Source organism: Theropithecus gelada, chromosome 3 (genome assembly GCF_003255815.1).
Source record: "Theropithecus gelada isolate Dixy chromosome 3, Tgel_1.0, whole genome shotgun sequence".
NCBI lineage: Eukaryota > Metazoa > Chordata > Mammalia > Primates > Cercopithecidae > Theropithecus > Theropithecus gelada.
This window is the reverse complement of record NC_037670.1, coordinates 75,914,462-75,927,706: the sequence shown is the minus strand read 5'-3', so window position 1 is coordinate 75,927,706 and position 13,245 is coordinate 75,914,462. Positions and strand designations below refer to the sequence as shown.

Genomic DNA, 13,245 nt, shown 5'->3' with positions numbered 1-13,245 from the left:
CCCAGCATTAATCTATGATCTGTAAACAACACAAAAAGATGGCATTAGAGCTACAGTAAGAAACTGCACCCAAAACCTGGCTCTTAGGTCTTACTGAAGAGATTTCACAGCTATATAGGCTAATTATGATAAAAGTTTCAGAGTGACACTCTGGGGGATTTGCTGTCTCCTGCCAGGGCCCTGAACAGGCAGGATGTCTGCCACCAATCTGACCACATGGCCAGAAGCCACAGGGACCCTAGAGCTATGGTCACCTCCCTCTACCAGCTGTGCCCACCTCCTCCAGCCTGGGGCCTCTGGCTTCCTTTGCTAACAAGGAACTCTTGGTGCTTCATGTTACAAACTGTAACTTCTATAGGATTTAAGTGTCTGAATGCTCATCCCCAGAGTCAGTCCTCTGCAGAACTTTCATAATATTTCCTACACAGCTTATCTGTGCCTAGATCAACACCAATAATATCTGAAACATTATTATTTGCAGATATTATTCTGCAAAAATGCAGAATCTATAATTCAGGAGAAGCAGGATAAATGAGATCTCTCAGAAAGCAGACATCTGATGCCCAAATCCGTAACAGCTGGTGAGGTCTCCTTCTCCTGGAGGAACAGGTGTCCCCAGCTCGCAAAGCTGAGGACTGGATAGCTTTCACACAGCAGCACATGAAAGAGCTAAAATGATCCAGGGCAAAGTGGCCTTAGTCCCTTAGCCAGTTTCAAAGACTACTGATTTAACTCTCTTTTTTTGGTTTGATTGAACAAACGCCTCCCTGCTCCCCTTTCCCTCTTTCCCAGGGATGATTTGCACCTGAATTGCAAAGTCTCTCATAATCAAGTGAAGTATACTTAGGAGGCCGCAGTTATAATCATAAGGAAATTAATGGGCTTCTTTTCTCCACTTTCCTTCTTGAAACGTGCCTGTCTTCCGGCATAGCTGCTCAGACACACAACAGCTCTGGATTGCAGTTTCTAGACCAATGCTCTCCACAGAAGGGCATTACTGGGGTCTATTTCAATGAATTCAATCGATGACCAAGATGCAAGGGACAGATCGCTGGGATGACAGAGATGATATGGCAGGGAGAACACTGTGCTGAGGAAGAAAGTCAGATTAGGACCTGCCTGAAGCTTGGGGTCCTTTTCCTGATTTTCTTTCTTTTCAATTGGTGTTGGTTCAAGATGCCACAAACCAGAAATATAGTGGGAAACAAGGATGAGATGTATATCCAGGGAGAAGGTGACAGGGAAGCAATAACCAACAAGTATATTAAGTGCAGGTGAAATTCAGATATCACGTTATGCAACAAGCACATGCCCATGAAAGCCCCACAGTATGACTGAGGCCTAGACCCTTCGACTCTTAGTCACAGCCCTTAGTGCTGGCTGAGTGGGCATGGGTGACAAACCTGACCACATTCAGAGCCATCTATAGCAGCAAATTAAAAGTACTAAAGGCTGCAATATGCCATTAGTTATTATTGCTAATGAGGCCTTTATCTAAGGACAAAGATTTTGCTTCTGTATGAAAGCATGGATACTGCTTCTGCTCTCTTTAAGTTGGCCAATGCCCTTCCCTCTGCTCGTTATTCACACACAAATGGAAATGTGAAAGTCACACTCTAGTGAGACGTTATGATATAGAAAACCAAAGGACATCTCAGTTCAAAGGATCAAATGCTTACTGTAAACCAAGAAATATTGCATATAACCTTAATGACTCAGTTCTTTTAAAGAGACTTTTCATTTTAGTAAAAATTCTTTTGACACAGCACGGGGCAGATGATCACAACACATCCATAATCCACAAAGAAACCACTGGACTAGGTGGAGCAGTCTTTCTGATCTCATTTGCTGTGTATCAGTCTCCTAGACAGGTGGAGGGAGGGCCCCTTCCCCGGCAGATCTTGCAATATTGACAAGGCATCCCAAACTAATGCTCTGAAAGGAAACGTTCTCCTTGATAATGTATCTCAAGAACAACTCTCTGCTAGTGGCTACGACTTAGACAAAAGGAACAAAGCTGCTCCAAGCTTACCCCCAGAGGGAGGAGGTCATCCCCAGCACACAGATTCATGTCTACACAGGGATGTTTGTCTTTCTCCACTCTTGAAGCAACTGTCATTGCAATCTTCCTCATTGCCCCACCCTGCCAAATGCCTTCTGCACATAGACAGGGGACCATGCAGCAGGCCCCTTTGGCGTCACGGGAATCCCCTGCCTCTACCCGAGATCCACATTACCTTGTTGAAGTCTTCAGAAGTTGCCCTCATTTCCTTCCATGTCTTGTTCAGGAGCTGGATACAGATGCAGAAAAACTCCTCAAAGGATCTGTCGTGGGTGAAGAACATCGGGTGGAAGTCGTTGCAGGTCTCACTAGCTGGAGGAAACATGGAAAATAAGGGAAGAAGTTTTAGAACAGCGAAACGCGAGGACATAACCACAGGTAGGTGCCCCAAAGGGAGACAAGCGGAGGTATCTTTGGTTCAGGCAATAACGGTGAAAAAGCATTTCTGAAAAAGCAACCAAAGGATGGTCCCCATACAACTTGGAAGCTTAAGGTCAGATAGCCAGACCTAGCCTTAGAGAAATATTTTGACTGACAACAGTCAGTCCCTAACCCATGCCAGGACATGACCCCCTTGGCTTTGCTCCAAAACTGCTGTGTTGATTATGAGCCCTATATCTGCCTTCTTGACCTTATACAGATTATTCAAACTGCCCTCTCAGGCACAGCTCCTCCATCACCCTCAATTTCCTCTTTCTTGTCATAATAACTGGCAGAAGATGGGTTTTCCTGAATACACGATTAATTGCAACTTTGAAAATAGCATCCATGTTTATTTCTCCAGGGGGCTCTTTTCTCTCTTATGGCAGTAAGCAGGGGACATTTGAGATCATTAAACATCTGATGCCATTAACCATTTGTTTTACATTTTCAGGCACAGATGGCTGGAGGTCAAAGCAACCCGAATGGCTTTGAAGGTGGCAACTGGTCCAGTCCTGGGCAAAATCGTAAAGTCAGCCAAAATTGCCTTTAAGCCCCCACTGGAGAGCTTCCTTGGGTCAGACCTAGTGCTCTGAACACTGAACTTTAGGTCTGGTCCCTACTCTCCTCCTCCTCCTCAGACCAGCACCCCAGCCCCTCCCATCATCCCATCAGTCAAGCTTACATTTTTATAGCCCTTCTGTACATTACACCTCATTTGATCTTTACAGTTCTTCTTACCACTCATGTCTTATGGATGAGGGTATTGTGAAGCCCATGGAATTAGGGTTTGTGACCCCCAAAACCAATACCCGAAGGTTTTTAAAAATAAATATATATGCTGTTACATACAGTGAAAGTCTTTCTATTTTATTTGGAATCTTTTGTTTTTTTAATTTTACTTTAAGTTCTGGAATACAAGTACAGAACGTGCAGGTTTGTTACACAGGTATACATGTAACATGGTGGTTTGCGTGAGGACTGGATGACTTTCAGGCTTTCACACAGCAGCGCATCAACCCATCATGTAAGTTTTAAGCCCTGCATGCACTATTTGTCCTAATGCTCTCTCTCCCTTAGCCCCCCAACCCCCAACTAGCCCCGGTGTGTGTTGTTCCCCTCCCTGTGTCCATGTGTTCTCATTGTTTAACTCCGACTTATGAGTGAGAACATAAGGTGTTTCATTTGCTGTTGGAATATCTTCTAAGGTCAATTCATCCTCAAGGCTCAGAATGGTAGGGTTTCAGGCCCTGGAAGTCCAGGACAGGATGGAGGGAGGGGTGGGAGCAGACTTACAGCAGAGACCTTCTGTTCTCGGGGAGAGCCCTGGTGCCTGCCATGTAGATGAGCAGTGGATCTGCTTAGAATCCTACAGAGCAGGCCCCCAGTGAACAAACCCTGATCAAGCCTCATGGACACACACTCAAGGCTACCCAGCCACCAAGCTATTACACACCAACCTCTTCTCTCTTCAACCTTCATGAACACAGTGAATTTCAGACTTCTCAACAGTTTAAAACAACAGCAAAATGGTGTATATTTGCACAGCTCACCACTTCTAAAGGGCACAACCTGATTTGAAGACATGGTAATGCTGTTTTCTTCTGAATAAAGTAATGGCATGGACCAGGAGCAATACACAGCTCTGCAGGAAGAGTCCAGGGGTCGGGGGACAGAAGATTTGGGTTCAAGAGCAGCCCAGGCCAATCAGGAGCAAGTCACTTCACCTTTCTAAGCCTCAATTTTCTTAATTAAAAAATGGAGGGCTGGGCACAGTGGCTCACACCTGTAATCCCAGCACTTTGGGAGGCCTGGGGGGTGGATTATCTGAGGTCAGGAGTTTGAGAGACCAGCGTGGCCAACATGCTGAAATCCTGTCTCTACTAAAAATACAAAAATTAGCCGGGCATGGTGGCATGCGCCTGTAGTCCCATCTACTCTGGAGGCTGAGACAGGAGAATCACTTGAATCCAGGAGCTGAAGGTTGCAGTGAACCGAGATCACACCACTGCATTCCAGCCTGGGTGGCAAATGCGAAACTCCACCTCAAAAAAAAAAAAAAAAAAAAAGAGGAAATGAAATCGCCTCTGCCTTCTCCCTAGGCTTCAAAGCAGATCAAATAAGCCAACTGAGGGGAAAGTGCTTTGGACAGGATAAAAGTTAACACTGATATGGAGGGAAGTGATGGTGATGACAATAAATATTGCACCTGCCTACTGTTCTCAGGAACGTGAGTTTTTCTGTGATTTTTTTTCCCACTAATTCCTAGTCCAACCTGTTCACATTTCAGCAGTTAGAAGCAAGAACATATAAGTCATCCCACCCCAGCCTATGTCTAGCAGAGAGATGGCAAATGTGAAGATCTGACCTGCGACACAAAGCTGTTTAAGAAACTCAGAAGATCAACACTGGCAGCCTGTGCAGTTTGCCGCCCTGGGCAATGAGCAGTCGGTCTCTCTTTTTTTTTTTTTTCTTTCTTTTTTTTTTTTTTGAGACGGAGTCTTGCTCTGTCGCCCAGGCTGGAGTGCAGTGGCGCAATCTCGGCTCACTGCAAGCTCCGCCTCCCGGGTTCACGCCATTCTCCTGCCTCAGCCTCCCGAGTAGCTGGGACTACAGGCGCCTGCCTGCCACTGCGCCTGGCTAATTTTTTCTATTTTTAGTAGAGACGGGGTTTCACCATGGTCTCGATCTCCTGACCTTGTGATCCGCCCGCCTCGGCCTCCCAAAGTGCTGGGATTACAGGCGTGAGCCACCGCGCCCGGCCGGTCTCACTTTCATAAGCACCAAAGCTAATGAAATTTACAAATCTTCAGCTGTACCTTAAAACACTGTTGCCATCTAAGAACTTGTTATTAATCCATATTATCACAGTATCACTTTTGGATCTAGTGTGATTATGTGTACTTTATGCCCTAGTAAAAGTTTTTATGTGATGAGTGGAACTGAGATAGCCAGACAAAACTGAGACTTGCAAGCCCTGCTCTTGCTTGGGTAAAGAGGGAGGGAAATGACATCATTAGTAATTAACCAATTTGTTGGGTACATATGACATGCCAACGGTTCTACAAGCACTATTCTTGCAACAACCCTCGAAGGTAGGTCTTATGGACATCCTCATTTTATATATGAGAAAGGTAAAACTTGGATAAATAACACCTTCCATCATGAGCTTTTTTTAGTCGGCCCCAAATGAGCATCTGAAACCCACAGTCAGCTGCTCCAGCAGCAGACTTCCTACCTTAGTTGACATCAAGAGCTCACTGCATTTCTTTGTGGTTGCTGCTTTGAAAATTAATTCCTCCACCCACTCTCTTAGGTCTCCCGTACTCCTCCTTCAACATAAACCCAGATCATGACCTGCAGTCCAATGTGGATCACAGCAAGTACGTAGCCAGCACCTGCTGACTGAGAACACTCGGCCATGAGATAGCAGTACCAAGACCAGCAGCCACGCACCGGGCACTGGATGACGGACTTCATAGTCACTTATTATGTCAGGCACAAAAGGAAGATATTACTAACTTCCTTTTAAGACTATAAATAGGAGATTTAGAAAGGCTTGGAGACTTGTCCAAGGTCACATAGTTTGCACGCAGTGGTGCTAGGATTCAAGGTCGAGTTGGCTCCAAAGCCCATCATTGTTCTGCTTCACTCGCTTTCCTCATTCTGTTTCTCAATTAACCCTGCCTCCAATGCACTTCCGCCAACACAAATCTGAAACAAGTTTTTCTATCCACAGAAAATATTTATGAAGTAAAATCTTACAAGAGGCGCAGCTTCATCTATGAATGCTTATGTATATTTACTGTGCGAGATTCCTCTGCTTTCCTCCTACTACTCGTGGCTTCCGTGGAGTTAGGTTGGAATCACCAGGGTTCCGCTCCCCTTCTGGACCTTACTCCTCCTTTCCTGGGTCTGGGCAAAGCTGCACTCTCGACAACTGTGTTGAGCAGCCAAGAAATCGTCTACCTGGTTCCTAGCTTCTGCTGAACCAACCCTTTTTCTCTTCCTCAAGGTATTTTATCTTTCTCAGCTTCCGTAACATATCAAAGTTTCCTCAGGTACTCAGTCACTGGGGAAAGGTCACACTGGATGAATGCATTTGATTTATTTCAAGAAACTCACAAGTTGGGTTTCATGTTAATAGAACCTGAGTTTTGTTCATGACAACAATGTGCCCAGCTAAAAGAGTACAATTTGCAGCCTCCCTTGTGATTAAGAGTCATCATATGACCCAATCCCAAATAACAGGTAAGTGAAAACTGTTGGGCACAGTTCCCAGGAAAGACCTTTAAAAGGGGAAAGACTTGGTTGACTTGTGGCCTTTTGTCTCTGCCTCCCCACTTCAACTTCTTCATGTCTGGAACACATGAGTGATGACTGGAGCTCCTGCAGCCATTTTGTCAGCATAAAAATGAGGGCTATACCCTAGACAGTTAGCAGGAGCTCCTGATGACACTGTGGAATCACCACAGCAAACTGGAATTGGAATTCTTTTGTACATAATTCTTTGTACACAATTTGTTGGTATGTAATTTGTTTAAGCCATGTGAAATTACTAGTATTAAAAAAAAAGCAAGCAAGTACATTGACAATAGCATAAGAAAACATGTGCTCAAGATCACTGGAGGTCAGAGAAAACACAGGAATGAGGAGGCAGGATACTACAGCGGTGAGAGCGAGACAAACTTGCATTCAAATAATTAAATGTGATGCCCCCTAGTGTGCCATAAAACCTTAGACAAATAAATGCTCTCTGAACCTGTTTCCTCATCTGTGAAATATATAACCACAGAAAGTTTGTAAGCACCAAGTTAGATTACGTACATAAAGTGTGCAGTAAAGTGCCTAGCACATGGCATAGGATTAGTAAACGGTGGCTATTAGTTACTATTTTTTTTCCCTCCCCCCTCCCCATGATAGGCCCCGGTGTGTGATGTTCCCCTTCCCGAGTCCAAGTGATCTCATTGTTCAGTTCCCACCTATGAGTGAGAACATGCGGTGTTTGGTTTTCTGTTCTTGTGATAGTTTGCTAAGAATGATGGTTTCCAGCGCATCCATGTCCCTACAAAGGACACAAACTCACCCCTTTTTTATGGCTGCATAGTATTCCATGGTGTATATGTGCCACATTTTCTTAATCCAGTCTGTCATTGATGGACATTTGGGTTGATTCCAAGTCTTTGCTATTGTGAATAGTGCCACAATAAACATACGTGTGCATGTGTCTTTATAGCAGCATGATTTATAATCCTTTGGGTATATCCCCAGTAATGGGATGGCTGAGTCATATGGTACATCTAGTTCTAGATCCTTGAGGAATCGCCATACTGTTTTCCATAATGGTTGAACTAGTTTACAATCCCACCAACAGTGTAAAAGTGTTCTATTTTTTTTTTTTTTTTTGAGACAGACTTTTGCTCCTGTTGCCCAGGCTGGAGTGCAATGGTATGATCTCAGCTCACTGCGACCTCTGCCTCCCAGGTTCAAGCGATTATCCTGCCTCAGCCTCCCGAGTAGCTGGGATTACAGGCGTGTCCCACCACACCTGGCTAATTTTGTATTTTTAGTAGAGACGGGGTTTCTCCACATTGGTCAGGTGGGTCTTGAACTCCTGACCTCAGGTGATCTGCCCGCCTTGGCCTCCCAAAGTGCTGGGATTACAGGCGTGAACCACTGTGCCTGGCCTAGTTACTATTTTTAATCAAGCACCTGGCATAGGTTTAGTAAATGGTGGTTATTAGTTACTACTTTTGTTTTCTTTTTGAGATGAAGTCTTGCTCTGTCGCCCAGGCTGGGGTGCAAAGGTGCAATCGTGGCTTACTGCAACCTCTTCCTCCAGGGTTCAAGTGATTCTCCTGTCTCCTCCCGAATAGCTGGGACTATAGGTGCAGGACCCCATGCCCGGCTAATTTTTGTGTTTTTAGTAGAGACAGGGTGTCGCTGTGTTGGCCAGGCTGGTCTCAAACTCCTGACCTCAGGTGATCTGCCTGCCTTGACCTTGCAAAGTGCTGAGATTATAGGCATGAGCCACCATGCACAGCTAGTTACTATTTTTAATCAAGTACATGGCATAGACTTAGTAAATCATNTTTTTTTTTTTTTTTTTTTGAGACGGAGTCTCGCTCTGTCGCCCAGGCTGGAGTGCAGTGGCCGGATCTCAGCTCATTGCAAGCTCCGCCTCCCCGGGTTCACGCCATTCTCCTGCCTCAGCCTCCCGAGTAGCTAGGACTACAGGCCCCCGCCACCTCGCCCGGGTAGTTTTTTGTATTTTTAGTAGAGACGGGGTTTCACCGGGTTAGCCAGGATGGTCTCGATCTCCTGACCTCGTGATCCACCCGTCTCAGCCTCCCAAAGTGCTGGGATTACAGGCTTGAGCCACTGTGCCCAGCCTATAGCTTCTTAAAGACTCCAACAATTCTAGGAGATGAGGAAGGAAAGAGGAATCTGGTGAACGGCCTTTAGGGTCCCGTAGGTAAGGGCGGGTAGAGTCAACCAATCATTCTTGATGATTATGTCAAAAACCTACTGAACTATTCAGACTCCAAAGCTGAAATTTCACATGAAGAGGTAACTATGTGCAGGGTAATCTTTTAAGGACTTTTCCTGTCTGAACTCTCTGAATGTGTAATAATGAGAAAGGTACTATTATTATCATCCCTGTTTCACAGATGAGAAAACTGAGAAGCTGTGAAGATGAGTAACTAGCAACGACAGTGCCAGAAATCAAATCCAGCATTCTATCTCCAGCACTGCTGTTTCTGACCTCCACATGAAGGGGATGGCCTGCCATCATTCTAAGACTCTTGAAGACTCCTCCTTTGCAGGGAGATACAGGCAAACAACAAAGTAAGAACAACTTGGTTCTTGACTGGTAACAAAAGAAACAGTGATGTTTGTGTATGCGGATACAAACTTCATCAGTTCGCTGTGAAGATCAAACGGGAACAGTGACTAAGATAGCAAGCTCAGTGCAAGTGTGGGCCAACGGGGTGGCCATGTTCACCATTTATCAAGTGGAGCCTCTCCCAGGCTACACATTTATACACGTGAGCTTGTCACCTTGCAGAGACAGCCTAAGTCTAAGAATGGAGTTCTTAGGTTTAAATAAACAAATAAAAACAGGAAGGGTGAGGTTTATTATTGTTTTTAAAGGAAAACAACATTTACTGAGAAAAAAAATTAGCAGACAACATTTTATAAATGAAATTTAGAGAGACACTTTCAATGAGACAAAAATAGTAAGACGTTTAAAAACGAAATTGTTTTAATGACACTATTTTTAACACAATGAGATTTTACTTTATTTAAAAAATCCAACACAATGGTTTTTTAAGTCTGGAATATTAAGATATTTTCAGGACTGAGGGTACAACAGATTCTATTTGCTGATATCTCATTCACTTATAAGCAAGTCAGCTTTGAAAGCAGCTATAACCTGAACATATATGTTTTTAAAAATAAAAATAAGAATGCTGTACACTTATGTACCACTTTGCCTGTCAAAGTAGATGTATTCCTATTTTGCACTGGGTAATGTGTGGTGAGGCAGGTACTGTCACTGGCTCTCAGAGAACAAGGATTACTGCAGTGTAGCAAACAAGCAATGAAAAATGAGTGTAGGGAATGGTTCTAGAGCTGACCATACCCTTGCAAAGGTCACTGCAGCTCCCGGGTCTCCAGATTTCTTACCTGTAAATGAGTTGGGCTAATTGATTTGTAAGGCTCTTGCCAAGTCCAAAATTACAGCAGTCTCCATACACATATACACCAGATAATGTATCTTCAACTCCCCAAAGTCCATCCAAAATTATAGAATATAGAGAGTCTGCCTGCACTGAACTTTAGTTCCTAAACTACTATTTCCTTTATTGACAGGACGACTACACATTTAATTTAGAGTGTAAAGACATTAGAGTGGTATTTGATAGGTTTAGCAAATGTTTGATGAGCAAGGATATATTCTTTCTTTCATAAGAAAATTGTCAATTGTTTTTACACTTTCTCAACTTGTTAATCGTACCTAATGCAGACCATTTCATAAGGAAATTACTTGACTAATGATAGAATGACAAGATCACAGGAAAATGCATACCATTTTTGCTCTCACAGAAATTTTCTAAAGACAAATACACATTTTCAGATGCTGAAAAGCTCTGTTTATCCTTTCTATGACCTTGGTGATGCTAAGAGAGACTCTGAACCCATTCACAAATAACAGAGATTTGGGAAGCACTGGGCAAGTATGAATATTTTTTACCATGACTTCATGAGCTATTGCAACAGACTTTGGAAATGGTGCACTTTGAAAAAGACACACGCACTGGTCTAACACAATGGACATTTTGTTGTAAAATTATGAATTACAGGAAAAAGGGAATACATCATACACACACAAAGGCATTTAACATAGAAAAACTGCTAGAGCAGTCATTAAAATCTGCCTGGTGATCCACAGCACAGAAACTTACAGTAGAACTATTTGTGGTTCTATGGTCAGTCTGGATAATATATTTATGAATTCTCTGATGCAGATGTATATTTATACCTTTGTATAAAAATAATCTTACCCTACTTAGAAAACTTTGAGTTTTCTATTTTTAAACCTGGTATTCCTTAACGGTTTGATTTTGGAAGGTGGTACTGCGTGGGGAGATGCTAAAAGTTCAGAACCTTTTGTAGGTGGGAGAGGTGAAAAGAGGAGAGTGGGGTCAAGAACTTGAAGTTCCTTCACTGCCTATGAGTTCAGCCTAGATAGAAGCTACCACCCCTGCTATTTCAGGACAGGGGATCAGAGGCTTTAAACTTTCACAGCTCTTCTCAGCTCCTGAAGTCTGGTTTAATAGAACTCTGGATAGTCTTTTGTATCCTCAGCCATCCTAAAAATAGTATAAAATTTATACTAAAAAATAGTATGAAATTTATCCAATGCTTCATTGTTCACCTTCCCTTGGGCCTTTTTTTGAGGACATGGAGAGAGGAAAAAAAAATACCGACTAGTGTTAAGGCTGAAAATCAGACTCATAGCACCAAAAGACAGCCAATTCAGCAAAAGTAATCAGAGGCCACATCCCAGGCACATGGTGTGTGTTAATAAAAGAGCAAAGTTTCTGCAGCCAGGTTGGCCTGCATGCAAATGTTGGCGTCACTACTTAATAGCAATGTGACCTTGATCACCTTAAAATTCCTCCATGCCTCTATATCCCCATTAAAAAAAAAAACAATGGCATCTATCTTATCAGGTTGCTGTTAAGATTAAATGTAGAGTGATTCATATATTAACTGAGATAAAATCAGCACTCGATACATGTCAATTGTTAGTAGTTTTAATAACAAAGTAACTACTATCGTACCTAGCTAAAATGCCAAATTTGGAAAACTTTTGGGACCAAATATAAAGACTTGTAAAATGACAGCAATGAAGACAGTGTGATATTGGTATATGGATGGAAAAACAACAATGGGACAGAATAGGGAGTCCAGAGATCCATATATACAGTTACTGGATTTATGACAGAAATGACACTGCAGTGGAAAGGAATTTCAATTTGTTGAACTGGGCCAGTTGTATATGCATCTGGAAGAAATGAATTATGACTCCCTATTTGCAAAGATCAATTCTGCATGAATTATAGATCTCAATGTGAAAGGAAAAACAATAAAGTTGTTTTCATATAACATAGGAATATATTCATGATTTTAAAGTGGGCAAAAGTTTCTTAAACAAAACAGAAATATCATTAATCATAAGAAAACAGTTTGATTCTATTATATTAAACTCAAAAACTTGTCAAAATATACAATAAAAATGGCAAATTTAGAATACAGAAAAAACTTTAACATTATCTAATAAAGAACTGGTATCTATGACACATAACCACTTCTATAAGCTGTAAGTCCCTAAGAAAAAGACAGACAACCCAGTAGAAGAATGGGCAAAATGTAAATAGGCACTTCACAAAATAGGATGTCTATGTGGCCAATGAACACATGAAAAGGGGCTAAGCTTTTTAAGTCACAGAAAAAAATATGTAGCTTTAAACAACAATGAGCTACTTTCATACGTCCACCATAAGGGCTAAAATAAAAGATGGAAAACAGTAAGTGTTGATAAGAATGTGGAACAAATGGAATCCACTGTTGATGGGAGTGTAAAATTGTTCAACCACTTTGTAAAACAGTTTAGCAGTATTTACTAAAGCTAAAATATTCTTACTTTATAATACAGCAAGTCTAGCCAAAGATATAAACCCGACAGAAATGCATACATATGCATTCCAAGAGAAATGTATATGAATGTTCACAGCGGCACTATTTGTTAGAGCCAAAAACTTGAAACAATCTAAATGTCCATCCAGCAGATTGGATAAATAAATTATGATTTATTCATACAGCAGCGTACTTACTACAAAGAAATTATTTTTAAAAATGCTACACACAATATGAATGTATTCAAATAACTTTCACAATAACATGAACGAACTGAAACAAACATAATGTGGAGCAAGAAGAGCCCCACACTAAAGAGACCATAGGATATGATCCTATTTATTTAAAGGTCAAAACAGGCGAAATTCATTGATGATAATGGAAACAGGGTATTGTTCTTTCGGAAGGGAGAAGAAACTGAGACTGAGAGGATGGCCCAAGAGGGCCTCTGAGGGTTGTTTAATACCTTTTCTTAATCTAGATAGTAGTTACATGGGCAGTTGGTGGTTTGAAAATTCATTGAGCTGTGTGTGCTCTTTGGATTTGAACACCTC

The 13,245-nt window shown here is 42.2% G+C and overlaps 1 protein-coding gene across 4 annotated transcripts in view; it reads right to left on the bottom strand.

The window, feature by feature from the left end:
* The window catches only part of ELMO1 (engulfment and cell motility 1), a 584,323-nt gene that overhangs the window by 158,115 nt on the left and 412,963 nt on the right, over positions 1 to 13,245 (bottom strand). For all 4 annotated transcript variants that reach the window (XM_025378540.1, XM_025378539.1, XM_025378538.1 and 1 more), the window contains one exon: positions 2,238 to 2,374. In XM_025378540.1, coding sequence (XP_025234325.1) covers positions 2,238 to 2,374 — 137 coding nt within the window. The remainder of the gene's footprint in view (positions 1 to 2,237; positions 2,375 to 13,245) is intronic.